The sequence below is a fragment of the Aquarana catesbeiana genome, linkage group LG02 (genome assembly GCF_042186555.1).
Source record: "Aquarana catesbeiana isolate 2022-GZ linkage group LG02, ASM4218655v1, whole genome shotgun sequence".
Lineage (NCBI taxonomy): Eukaryota > Metazoa > Chordata > Amphibia > Anura > Ranidae > Aquarana > Aquarana catesbeiana.
In genome coordinates, this window is record NC_133325.1 from 550,930,242 (window position 1) to 550,943,251 (window position 13,010).

The 13,010-nt window shown below is 41.3% G+C and overlaps 1 protein-coding gene across 1 annotated transcript in view; it reads right to left on the reverse strand.

The window, feature by feature from the left end:
• Positions 1-833: 833 nt before the first annotated feature.
• The window catches only part of LOC141128565 (gastricsin-like), a 28,451-nt gene continuing 16,274 nt past the window's right edge, over positions 834-13,010 (reverse strand). Inside the window, exons 4-9 of the mRNA XM_073615924.1 lie at positions 10,370-10,500; positions 8,655-8,854; positions 6,029-6,136; positions 3,340-3,484; positions 2,268-2,366; positions 834-1,134 (exon numbers count right to left, since the gene is read on the reverse strand). Coding sequence (XP_073472025.1) covers positions 982-1,134; positions 2,268-2,366; positions 3,340-3,484; positions 6,029-6,136; positions 8,655-8,854; positions 10,370-10,500 — 836 coding nt within the window. The 3' untranslated portion in view covers positions 834-981. The remainder of the gene's footprint in view (positions 1,135-2,267; positions 2,367-3,339; positions 3,485-6,028; positions 6,137-8,654; positions 8,855-10,369; positions 10,501-13,010) is intronic.

Genomic DNA, 13,010 nt, shown 5'->3' on the forward strand with positions numbered 1-13,010 from the left:
TCTAACAACTCCTTCATCTTCAAGAATGCACAAAAAGATTTCCATGGGGACCATACTGTGAGAAATGTCTCGCTTTTGTCATTTATCATTGTGGTAAATTCTTCCATTCTCCATAAATATTGCATTTCCTCTTGCAAGTCCCTTCTTGGTCTCTCTAGCAGAGCCTGGAAGGATCAACAGCAATGCTACCTGTGGCATAAAAGCAACTTCTCTACGTGTTATACAAATATATACATTAAGTATAGTTGTCCAAAAGGGTACAATTCTTGGGCATGTCCACCACAAATGGAGCAATGTGCCCAAGTGTGTTTGACATCTCCAGTAGATATTTGACTTTTGAGGAAATATTCTGTGCAGCCTAACTGGATATTGATACCATCTTGCTTTTAATGTAAAGGTTTTTTCTTGTACTTTACTATTTAGGACATTTTGTGTGTCCACATGAATGCCTTTCTGGAGTCTTCCTGTGAGATTGTACTCCCCAATTCCCTTTCCCACTCAGCCTACTCATGTTGTATGGTACTCTTGGAGTTAAGACAGACAGCGGTAGAGTATAAATGGTTGAGAATGGGTGAGAAGGAGCCTGCGACCCCAAGCATAGTTTTTCAAAAGGTGAAAAAGGTATGTGTAATGGTCCCTTCTTCAATAAGTTCTATATTATTTGATTACATGGTGTGTTCAGTAGTCACAGCTCTGAACTTTGTAGTCACTACCTTTATATATACTGAGATTTTTTTTTTTTTCAGGGCCAGTTTGGAAAATTTGACAAACATATTGGATGATAGGCCATCAATTTCTATCAATGATAATAGGAAACAGAAAAAAAAACACAATTAATTGTATAGCCAGTTTATTGTCAGAAACAGCATAGAAAATATAAAGAACTTTGTAAAGTAACATGATCTAACAGGTTGTTCTGCATATTTCAGGGTGTTATGATGTAATTTGCCATTTCAAAGCACCTTGTTATCTTTATTCAATCTATGCCACTGTAGCAAAGCCAATTTGGTTGTTCCCAAAGTCATAGACTGAATAATATTCCCTCAGGAAAACATCTCCCAGAATCCAGAGTGGATCTCCATTCGAAGCTGGCAAGCTGATGCTAAGGAAGTTGGCATAGCAATATCCGTTCTCCTAGAAAGATTAAAAGAAGAATGTAATCATTTTTTAAAAACATTACCAGACCTCAGCATATGAAAAACAATGCAGAGATAGCTGTTAAAAAGTCAGAATGTGGTGCCTACACACTGGAATACCCTGAACGTATGCATACATGTAATTTGATGAAAGTTTTGCTAAATATGTTAACCCCCCCCGGCATAAACCCCAAAGGATTTAATTGTACTTCAAGAATTACTTGGGTAACCTTTTAAACATTTCATTCCTGGCCTGAAAAAAAGTTTGAAGTTACCTCCAAGGACTCAGGATGGTTGAGCAAAAAAAAAATCAGTAAGTATAATATATATATATATATATATATATATATATATATATATATATATATATATATATATATATATATATATAGAGATAAGTATATATATAATTAAAAAATAAAGTTGGATAAAATACAAAAAAATGAAAACAATTGATGGTACCCACCACCATACACATACACAGGTAACCCCAGGATGCACATCAGAGGGAGAGGTATAATTCTGGGGCCATTATTTATGGTTATATCTAAACTGATGAGCTGTATAGATATTGAGAGTGTTTCTAATGGAAGACTTTGAAAACATAATTTGTTTTGTCGCTTTGGCATTTCACACAAATTTTAGACTTAACAAACTTTGTATCTATTTATCATCAGTGATCATGTACAATATAGTTTTAGTATTGTAACATGTGTGCTGAAAAAGCAACTTTTTTGTTTTTCCTTGGGTGGGAAATGTAGTGTTAAGGATGTGAAATATATAGGTCTGTGTTGCAGATGTTTGCAGCAGAAAAGGTGCTGCAGGAAACTCTTTAGTTAGTTTGAATGTATGAAGCAATAGAGAAAACCATACTTTTGTATCAAAAGATTGGTTGAAGTATTAGGTTGTGACTTTTACAATCTCTGTTTCCAAATCACAAACATAAATATGGTACATTTTTCATGTATCAGGAGAGGCCTGATAAATCCCAACATATAATGCCAAGAACTATGTCAGGGACCTCATCAAGGTGTAATGGCATAAATACACATTTTTTGTCTTCATTTTCCATTTAATTTGTGATGTCTTGTTCTGCATGCACAAATGTTCTAGCAAAAATTCCATACATACCTGAATAATATAAGCGGAAGGAGACAATGGGAAGGAAACACCATTGATGGTGAAGCTAAGAGTAGGCATACTCTGAAGGTTGTTGCAGTTCACAGCATACTTAAAAAAAGAAAAACAAACAGACACAATGTAAGGCCAAGCTAAGAAAAAATACAAATACAATTAAATAATATTAAAAGCTAAGCCAATCCAACTGATTTCGCAGAAGTACAATACATTTTATAGTATATAAACTACTTTTCTTTAAATAGGGACATAAAAATATATTCTTCCTATCAATGCTTTTTATTGAACCAAGGATTCAATGCAGTTCAGTTTTGGGCACCAGTTCTCAAAAAGGATATCGGGGAACTGGAGAAAGTGCAGAGAAGGGCAACCAAACTGATAAGAGGCATGGAGGAGCTCAGCTATGAGGAAAGATTAGAGGAACTGAATTTATTCACTCTTGAGAAGAGGAGAATAAGGGGGGATATGATCAACATGTTCAAATATATAAGGGGTCCATATAGTGATCTTGGTGTTGAGTTATTCTCTTCACGGTTAACCCAGAGGACACGGGGGCACTCTTTACGTCTAGAGGAAAAGAGATTTCATCTCCAAATACACAAAGGTTTCTTTACAGTAAGAGCTGTGAAAATGTGGAATAGACTCCCGCCAGAGGTGGTTCTGGCCAGCTCAGTAGATTGCTTTAAGAAAGGCCTGGATACTTTCCTAAATGTACATAATATAACTGGGTACTAACATTTATAGGTAAAGTTGATCTGGGGAAAATCTGATTGCCTCTTGGGGGATTAGGAAGGAATTTTTTCCCCTGCTGTAGCAAATTGGAGCATGCTCTGCTGGGGTTTTTTGCCTTCCTCTGGATCAACTGAGGGTATAAAATTGGGTATATTGGATTGTACGATATTTTTTATTTTATTGTTTTTAAGGTTGAACTGGATGGACTTGTGTCTTTTTTCAACCTGACTAACTATGTAACTATGTAACTACGATTAGGACAACAGCAAAAAATATTTGTAAGACTAAAATTATGAATTGCCTATTTATTATTTCCTATTAAATATATTCTTACTCCTCCATTCTGTGTCTGAATGCCAAGGTATGGAAGCAATTGTTGCATGTATGGATCAGGGATATTCAGCTGGGTGGTTCCAGTATCAACAATGGCCTCGCAGCCATTGCTACACCAGCCAGTAGCTTGTCCATTAATGGAGAATCTGTACAAATAAACATTATGTCAGTAAAAACAAATCATCCTTACTATAATAATGCCTAAGTCATGGTTTAGTTTAACAGCTCAATTTAATTTTCCTATAGAGAATAATGCCCAAGTCTGAGTTTCATTTTGTCACAAAAGAATTTTGCCACTACCTGGCTCCTTCCCAGTGACATCACACCTCCAGCTCACAAATTGGTCTTCCCCTGTAAGATCTCACCTCCAGCACACACATTGATTGTTCTCCTGTAAGATCCCACCTCCAGCACACACTTTGGTCATTCTCCTGTAAGATCCCACCTCCAGCACACACTTTGGTCATTCTCCTGTAAGATCCCACTCCAGCACACACTTTGGGCGTTCTTCTGTAAGATCCCACCTCCAGCACATACAATTGTCTTTTCCCTCTAACCCTTCCTATCAAACAAACTCCAGTTTCTCCTCCAGAGACTCCTCTGTCTGCAGTCAAACAGTCCCACCACACAAATTGTATACCAAATGCCGCTCATGTCCTCAGCATAGAAGTGTGTGTGTGTGTTAGGGTATTAGGACACATTGCTGTATCTGTATTACTCCTGTATCCTGCACCCAGCAAACACATTTTACTCTTTAGTATAATACCAGCACTAATATTCGCCTCCAATACACAGAACTCTGTAGAAAGTTTTACACCAGCAAAATATGTGGATTAACCCATTAGTGACCAATCGGTAGAGTGTGTGCATTAACCCACTGGTAACCTGTCTGCAGTGTATGTGCATGAACATCTTAGAATGACTGTTAACCCTTCAATCACCAACCCTCCAGCTTTAAAATATGAACCCTTCAGTCACCTGTTTGCACTGTATGTGGTCTGCTTCAAGAGCATATTCATTGTGTGTGCATTAATTCCTATATTTTTCCTATGTAAGAACCCCTTAGCCTCATTTGTAAATCTAAAGATTAACTGTACTGCTGGTTGTCATACCCACCCATTCCTCCCTTGCACATATTTCCCCTTCAAACCCAATACACTCTTTTTCTGCACATTCACACTGCAGTTATATACTGTGCATCACAATACTCTTCTGCACATACCGCCTACTGTCATACCTTTCTCATACCTACATTTGCCCTGAATTATAATATCATTGTGGTAACTGCTTAATAAGCTTGGTGAATGTGCCACAGTTAGTTTCTAAAACACTGTAAAGTGCAATTACTGTGCCTTAGCAGAACGACTTTTGCTCAACATCTCCATGCAGAGATAGATAACTAAGAACCTGTGTCGATGGGCTTTGGGCTTATGTAGTTTTTTTTTTAGTTTAGCATCAGTTTAAAGCAGTAGTAAATCACAGCTTTTTTTATAAACCTACATGACAACGGCATAATGTGCTTGTATGCATTACATACAAGCACATTAAGAATTACTTACCTTCGAATGAAGCCCTCCAGCAGCACACTGTCACTGCTGACAGGGGTTCCATCTTCACCCAGTCTTCCTTCGGGTTCATGTCCTGCGGCCGTCTGATTGGCCAAACTGTGATGACGTCACTGCCATGCATGTCTGCGGGAGTCATGGTCGCGGTACAGAGATCTGAAGGGACGACACAAGAATGCCGTCGCTTCAGAGTACACGCACCGCTGATGTCACCGGCTGCATGCAGTGTGAATATATCCTAAACAGTGCAAGTTTGGAGATATTCACTGTACCTACAAGAAAGCCTTATTTTAGGCTAGTAAAAAAAAAAAAAAGTCTTTACTTCCACTTTAAAACAGTCCTGAGATCATTCAGATTTCACCAACAGGTGTATTTAACTTGCAGTAAATCTTCTGACCTGTATTTGATCTAGTCCGAGATGTTTCTGCATTTCTATAGATTTGCATGGGAATGCAAAACCTGCTTAAAATGAACAAACGCCCATCATGGTGGCCACTCATGCAGGGTGCAAGGGCGCCGCCCCCCTAATCTATGTGCCCGATCCCTAATCTACATGCAGGGTGCCAGATGCATGGATTCCAATGGATTTTTTTTCGAAGCACATGATTAGAGCCAGGGGCTCTAATTGGCTTCAAAAAGAGTGGTGTGGGGGCGCAGAGCACTACACCTGGAGCCCATCCAGTTGTGTGACATTAGCAAATTAATATTCGCTAATGTCTTCCTGATTATCTTTCCGGCCAATCAAGAAGCGGGTCCTCCTGAGACCCTATTGGCTGCGAGTCCTAAGACCCGATTGGCAGCAAGTCCTAACTCGTGATTGGCCAGGAGTTGAAGCGACCTCCGGGACTCAGGAGGAGACGCAGGGGGGAAGCTGCCAAAGCCGATACCTGGATAGGGTAAATGCGGAGCTGGCGGGGCTGTGTTGATGGTGGGTGACTGGCAAGCGATCGAGCAATGGGGGGGGCGATGATCGATTGATCGAGCAAGCGCCGGGGGGGGTTATGTGGTTGGTTGGCTAAGTGAAAATTAAGCACCAGCCGCCACTGCCATCAACACAGGTGCTAAAGCTGGTAAAAAGCAGAGGTCTCTCATAGGTAGACAGCATACATTAAAAAGAAAACTCACTCTTGAAGAGCAACCTGCCAGTACAGAGCATTAGACAATGGAGCCCAGCTGATCTGGCCAGTGTAAAGGTTGGAATCCACACCTCCGAAAATAACCTCACCAGATTGGCTGCAAAAGAAAGACATATAAGAATGGTGTGGTATCATAAAACATTAAGTACAATATAACAAAATATAACAACCATTATGTTAACAAGCTTTTTACATACTAGTTTTACAGTATTATAGTGTATTCATAAATAACTTTGTCATTGGTTACAATACTGAAGTGAAACATATGGTCTGTGTTTTTTTGTGGGGACAACTGTGGGGGTTATTTACAAAAGGCAAATCCACTTTGCACTACAAGTGCAAACTACAAGTGCAAAGTGCACTTGAAATTGGAAGTGCAGTCGCTGCAAATCTGAGGGGTAGATCTGAAATGAGGGGAAGCTCTGCTCTTTCCTTGTATGTCCCCCTCAGATTTACAGCGACTGCACTTCCAAGTGCACTTTCAGTGCAATTTCAAGTGCACTTTGCACTTGTAGTTTGCACTTGTAGTGCAAAGTGGATTTGCCTTTAGTAAATAACCCCCTATGTTTTCTTTTGGTGGCATTTTTTTCAAATATTAGTTTTTTTTTACAAATTTTACAAAAGAAAAGATTAAAAATAAAAATAAATTGTCCCCTTTGTGATACTAAAATTTACTTTGTAGTCCAAAGGATTATTAAGTTATTTATTGAGTTTAATTTAAAAGACGTGTTTTGTTACACATTATTACAAACATGGACACATAAAACAAATAGAGAGAGAGGAGGAGAAATACTCTTTTTTGGTTAGTTAAATGTAACAAATTAGTAAAACATTTTTCTGAAAGCCTCAGGAATTCCCTGTGTGTTAACTCCTACTTTACAGCACTAAACTGAACAGCAAAGTTTTTTAAAAAAAGCTCATTGCATAATGAGAGCTCTATTTTTTTATGGTTTAGACAAGCTCAGGGGGACTAAAATGTAAAACTCTCCACATATGCAGGAGTAAGGAGTCACAAGGGCAGCCAATTTAATTTACTGAAAAGCGTTGTAGCTGTTCCAGAATAATAAATGATGTTATTACATTGTTTCATCTGGTGCTAGTAAGAAAAGTTTAACCATCTCAATACAGGGCACTTTCACCCCCTTCCTGCCCAAGCCATTTTTCAGCTTTCAGCGCTGTCGCACTTTGAATGACAATTGCGCGGTCATGCAACACTGTATCCAAATTAAATTTTTATTATTTTTTTCCCCACAAATAGAGCTTTCTTTTAGTGGTATTTGATCACCTCTGCAGTTTTTATTTTTTGCGCTATAAACAAAAGAAGAGTGACAAGTTTGAAAAAAACACAATATTTTTTACTTTTTGCTATAATAAATATCCAAATTTTTTTTTTTAAACAAATAATTGCCGTGTTACCAGGCAATCGCGGGTGCCCGGCGGACATCGTGGCCGCTGGGCACGAGCATCGGGTGCCCAGTGACACGGCGGGCGGGCGCGATTGCCGCTGCCGGCGCGCGCCCCCTGGTGGGCTGGGAAGGCGAGGACATCATATGACGCCCTCCCAGAACGAGAGCTGTGCCGCCTGGCCGTCATATGACAGCAGGTGGGCGGCAAGCGGTTAAGAAAGCAAATAATACAAAATGTAATGGAATTGTGATTGCTTTGCATCCATATTTACGCTGTGCATGTCAATTGTTGCTGTCAACTATACTTTATCCAATGCCTGGTTACAGTTTTTCTTTAAAGCAGAGCTCCACTCAAAAGGGGAAGTTCCACTTTAAAACATCCTCCCCCGGCTCCTCTTTCAGTAATGGCACTTTTGAGAAGGGGGGCCCCAATTTTGATAGGTTCCCACTCTCACTTCCGCTCCTATCCTCTAAGTGGTTGGAAGCAGAAGTTCTCCTCCCCCTCCCCGCAGTCTTCTGAGACAGATTTTGTAGCTGCTGACTTTTAATTTTTACACAGGAGATTGGAGCTCCTCTTTAAGTACTGCTGGCTGAATTCTCAAAAAATATAGAAATATAGAAATGTAGAAATATAAATTTATTTAAAAAAAAAACAGAATTGCTACTAGTGATCGAAATATAACATATGCACTATTACTGAGTTTTTATGCTTCAAAAATGCACTGATCCACGTTAAAAAGTGCCCATTATTTACTCAGAACTGTTTATTCTGCCCTACAGCGCCATGATGCAGGCCTGTGGCACATTGTGAAAGCTTCTACTCAGAGCTGCTTCATTGTTTGGTAGATACCAGCAACGGGTGTTGCTGGGGCACAACAAATTGCGCCACAAGTATCTAAGGTGGCTTCTAGTTAAGATATCAGTAGAATGTTTTGTTCTTTACTTCATGTTTTTGGTTTTTGTTGGATTTGCTGTGTTATTTATTTTCATTTTAGAGGTGTATCATAAAATGAAATAAACATGCATTATTTAAGGCGAATCCTCAAAAATCAGTTAATGCCCCCACCACAGCTCTTAAAAAATGTTAAGATGAAAATAACTGAATTACCATATGAGCTTTCGCCAGTTGTCACTTAGGACTTAAAGACATAAAACACACATTCAAACCAAATATAATTTTTTTAGCCAAGACAAGCACGTTCATCATACCTGCCAAGATAGACACTGAAAAGAGGCTGATTCAAGAGATTCTCCTGTAGTATTCCTTGCATCACAGTGGTGGCACCACCCACAGACAGACCGGGATAGGCCAATCCCAATATACCATCAAATGGAGAATAGTAGAAATTACCACTGGGTTCTGTAATGGTCAGTCCAAATTCTTGATTTGTGATGGTAAGTCCTTGAATCTAATGAAAATGCAATGCCATAAAATCATTTGTAAATTATATTCCCACTAATGCAAATAGTGCTTGTACAGCAGGTAGGAGCCTAATGGTAGATTACACTAAATTGATAGGTACACTAGAGGGACTTCAGGGTGTGTATAGGACATAACTATATCAAAGAAGAATGGGGCCCTTACGGCCAGTAGCATACCTAGAGCTAGTTACCTATAGCTAGTTACAGGGTGCTGTGGCAGTGAAGCCATGGATGGATGGATATACCACCCATTGGTGCCAGCACTGACATCAATCCACAGAGCCAATGTTGTAATGCCTCAAATGAAGCGGATTTGTACAAGTTGTTGGCTTTGGCTGTAAACCAACACCTGTGACTCCTGGATGCAAAAATACGCTCAATTCTGGTGGTTTATGACCCTCTGTATCCAATGTGGATAAAACAGGAGGAATATGAATAGTGTATAAAAATCTTTTTATTAGTCAATGCTCATTGTCCTCCCATTTTACCTTAAAAACATTCCACTGTGTTACTTCAAACAACATTGTTATGATGACATGATAATTATTTAGTCATTACTGTCACTACTGAATATTTAGTTTTAGTTTTATATGTAATACTTGGTTTGGTAATTGCACATAAAAATTATTTGTGTAGTGTAGTTATAAAAAATATTGCATAGCTCCAGGGAATCTGCCAATACATGTGTGCTGTGCCAACAGGGCAAAATCAAATGCTCGCCTTCTATTTCCTCTACAGATCATATGTTGTTCATTCATTAAAAAATAGCTTGAGGAAAATACCACATTATAGCCACTAGAAGGAGCTGAGGATCAGTATTAATTTTCCATGAACATTAGCTCCATCTAGTGGCTATAATGCAGTATTTTTCTAAGCTGCTATACTTTATGCATGCATAACATTTGACCTGTAGAAGAAATAAAAGGAGACTGATCGATTTTGCCTCATTCACACAGAACTAATGTACCAGCTATTTCACTGTAATAGCGATAGAATTTTTATTTTATTTTTTTGCATATACAGACCATATTTACATAGAAAAAGTTTGTGTAGGAAATACTTATTCTTGCACCTAGCCATTCCTGAATGACATGAATAACAAGCAGAATTTAGGTTTTGGCACAGCCAAAGTGAATATGGAGGTAACATTGAAAGGCTCCTGTTTTATGAAAAGAATTCTTGTAAGGAAATCCTAGTATGCGTTTTAGTTATTGTTCTCAGACTGCCTGTCTACTACCTTCCTTGACTTTCTGCCTTTGACTCAGCCTAAATATCAGCCCTGACCTCTGTCTCTTTACGGACACTTTCCTCTTGGTTTGGTACATTGAATCCAAAGCAGTTCTGAGATTCTGTGCCACAAGGTGTCCACTCTATACTGTGAGATAGATAGATAGATAGATAGATAGATAGATAGATAGATAGATAGATAGATAGATAGATAGATAGATAGATAGATAGATAGATAGATAGATAGATAGATAGATAAGTTATATGTTACTTACATAAACGGTATCATAACCAAACACTCCAGTAACACTGCTGGCAACATTCCCACCACCATATCCCATGTTGAATCGCTGTCCATTAGAAGAGTAAGTGGAGGACTGGCTTGGGTTAAATGTATGATGGTTTGCTGAAAAGGTTACCACATTATCATAAACATGTTCCAGTCATTCATTTATTTATAATATTTCTTAAATGCATGCATGCTTTTCACTTGTAAGGCCTCTTGCACATGATACTTCTGTTTGAGCATCTACTTTTTCAGACTTTTTTTTGTATGTATTTGCGCGTATTTACAAGCGTTTTCACGTATATGCATTTGCGCATGAGGAGTAAATTACTGACCAAAAAAGCTGATTTTTCTATTTTTTATTTCTACCGAAGAATGCACAGCGCTTGTTTACATTTATAGGTTGGACTTGATGGACTTGTGTCTTTTTTCAACCTCACTTACTATGTAACTATGTAACATGCCTGTGTGCATAGGCACATTACAATTAATGGGCTGTATTTTATCTCAGTAAAAAAAAAAGCTGTACTGAGCTTTTTCAAGCTGCAGTGTGCAAGAGGCCTTAAGATCAAATAGCAAAATTCATAACAAGACTGCTGAATCCCTAAAGCACAATTCCTATGTAAAATTGTAGAAAAATATAGGTAAATTATGGTGTTTTTTTTAACTATACATAGTTCATCCTACCCAGAGTCCATCCTAGTATTATTTCAGAGCTATTGCTTAGGCCCCTTTCACACTTATACGACTTCAAAGTCGCACAATTTTACCGCGATTTCGCGGCCGCGATTTTACCGCGATTTTGGAGCAGTACTACTTTGCCACGTTTTTGGCATTAACAAATGAAAACATACAGTAGTTGGTATGAATCATAAGGGGGAACTCCATGCCAAGTTTCAAATAAAAAAACTGGCGTGGGTTCCCCCCAGGGGCATACCAGGCCCTTAGGTCTGGTATGGATTGTAAGGGGAACCCCCTACGCCGAAAAATCGGCGTGGGGGTCCCCCCAAAATCCATACCAGACCCTTATCCGAGCACGCAGCCTGGCCGGTCAGGAATGGGGGTGGGGACGAGCTGGCGGCCCCCCCCCTCCTGGACCGTACCAGGCCGCATGCCCTCAACATGGGGGGTGGGTGCTTTGGGGCATGGGGGGCGCAGTGCGGCCCCCCACCCCAAAGCACCTTGTCCCCATGTTGATGAGGTCAAGGGCCTCTTCCCGACAACCCTGGCCGTTGGTTGTCGGGTTTGCGGGCGGGGGGCTTATCGGAATCTGGGAGCCCCCTTTAATAAGGGGGCCCCCAGATCCCGGCCCCCCACCCTATGTGAATGAGTATGGGGTACATGGTACCCCTACCCATTCACCTAGGGAAAAAAGCGTCAATAAAAAACACAGTACACAGGTTTTTAAAATAATTTATTAGGCAGCTCCGGGATCTTCTTCCGACTTCAGGGGTCCTCTTCCGACTTCGGGGGTCTCTCCGCCGTCTCCTCCCGGTGTCCGCATCTTCTGCCGGCTCCTCCGCTATCTTCTGCAGCTCAATTGCTAGCGGTGGTCCGGACTTCTGCCTTCTTCTTTTCTTCCAGAGATGTTGACACGACGCTCTCTCCAGCCAGAATGGTCTCTGTGCGCTCCGCAAGGGACTTATATAGGCGGTGACCCCGCCCCCTTATGCCGTCACAGTCCCTGGGCATGCTGGGTCTGTGACGTTTTAGGAGGCGTGGTCACCGGGTGATGGCCACGCCCCCTTATGACGGCACAGTCCCAGCATGCCCTGGGACAGTGACCTCATAAGGGGGCGGGGCCACCGCCTATATAAGTCCCTTGCGGAGCGCACAGAGACCATTCTGGCTGGAGAGAGCGTCGTGTCAACATCTCTGGAAGAAAAGAAGAAGGCAGAAGTCCGGACCACCGCAAGCAATTGAGCTGCAGAAGATAGCGGAGGAGCCGGCAGAAGATGCGGACACCGGGAGGGGACGGCGGAGAGACCCCCGAAGTCGGAAGAGGACCCCCGAAGTCGGAAGGAGATCCCGGAGCTGCCTAATAAATTATTTTAAAAACCTGTGTACTGTGTTTTTTATTGACGCTTATTTCCCTAGGTAAATGGGTAGGGGTACCATGTACCCCATACTCATTCACATAGGGTGGGGGGCCGGGATCTGGGGGCTCCTTTATTAAAGGGGGCTCCCGGATTCCGATAAGCCCCCAGCCTGCAGACCCCGACAACCAACGGCTAGGGTTGTCGGGAAGAGGCCCTTGTCCTCATCAACATGGGGACAAGGTGCTTTGGGGTGGGGGGGGCCGGCAGGGTGCCCCCATGCCCTAAAGCACCCACCCCCCATGTTGAGGGCATGCGGCCTGGTACGGTCCAGGAGGGGGGGGGCGCTTGCTCGTCCCCACCCCCATTCCTGACCGGCCGGGCTGCGTGCTCGGATAAGGGTCTGGTATGGATTTTGGGGGGGACCCCACGCTGATTTTTCGGCGTAGGGGGTTCCCCTTAGATCCATACCAGACCTAAGGGCCTGGTATGGGGAGGGGAACCCACGCCGGTTTTTTCATTTAAAACTTGGAGCGGTGTTCCCCCTCTGGATTCATACCAGACAGCTGTCAGCACTGCCTGTCGCTCATCGGG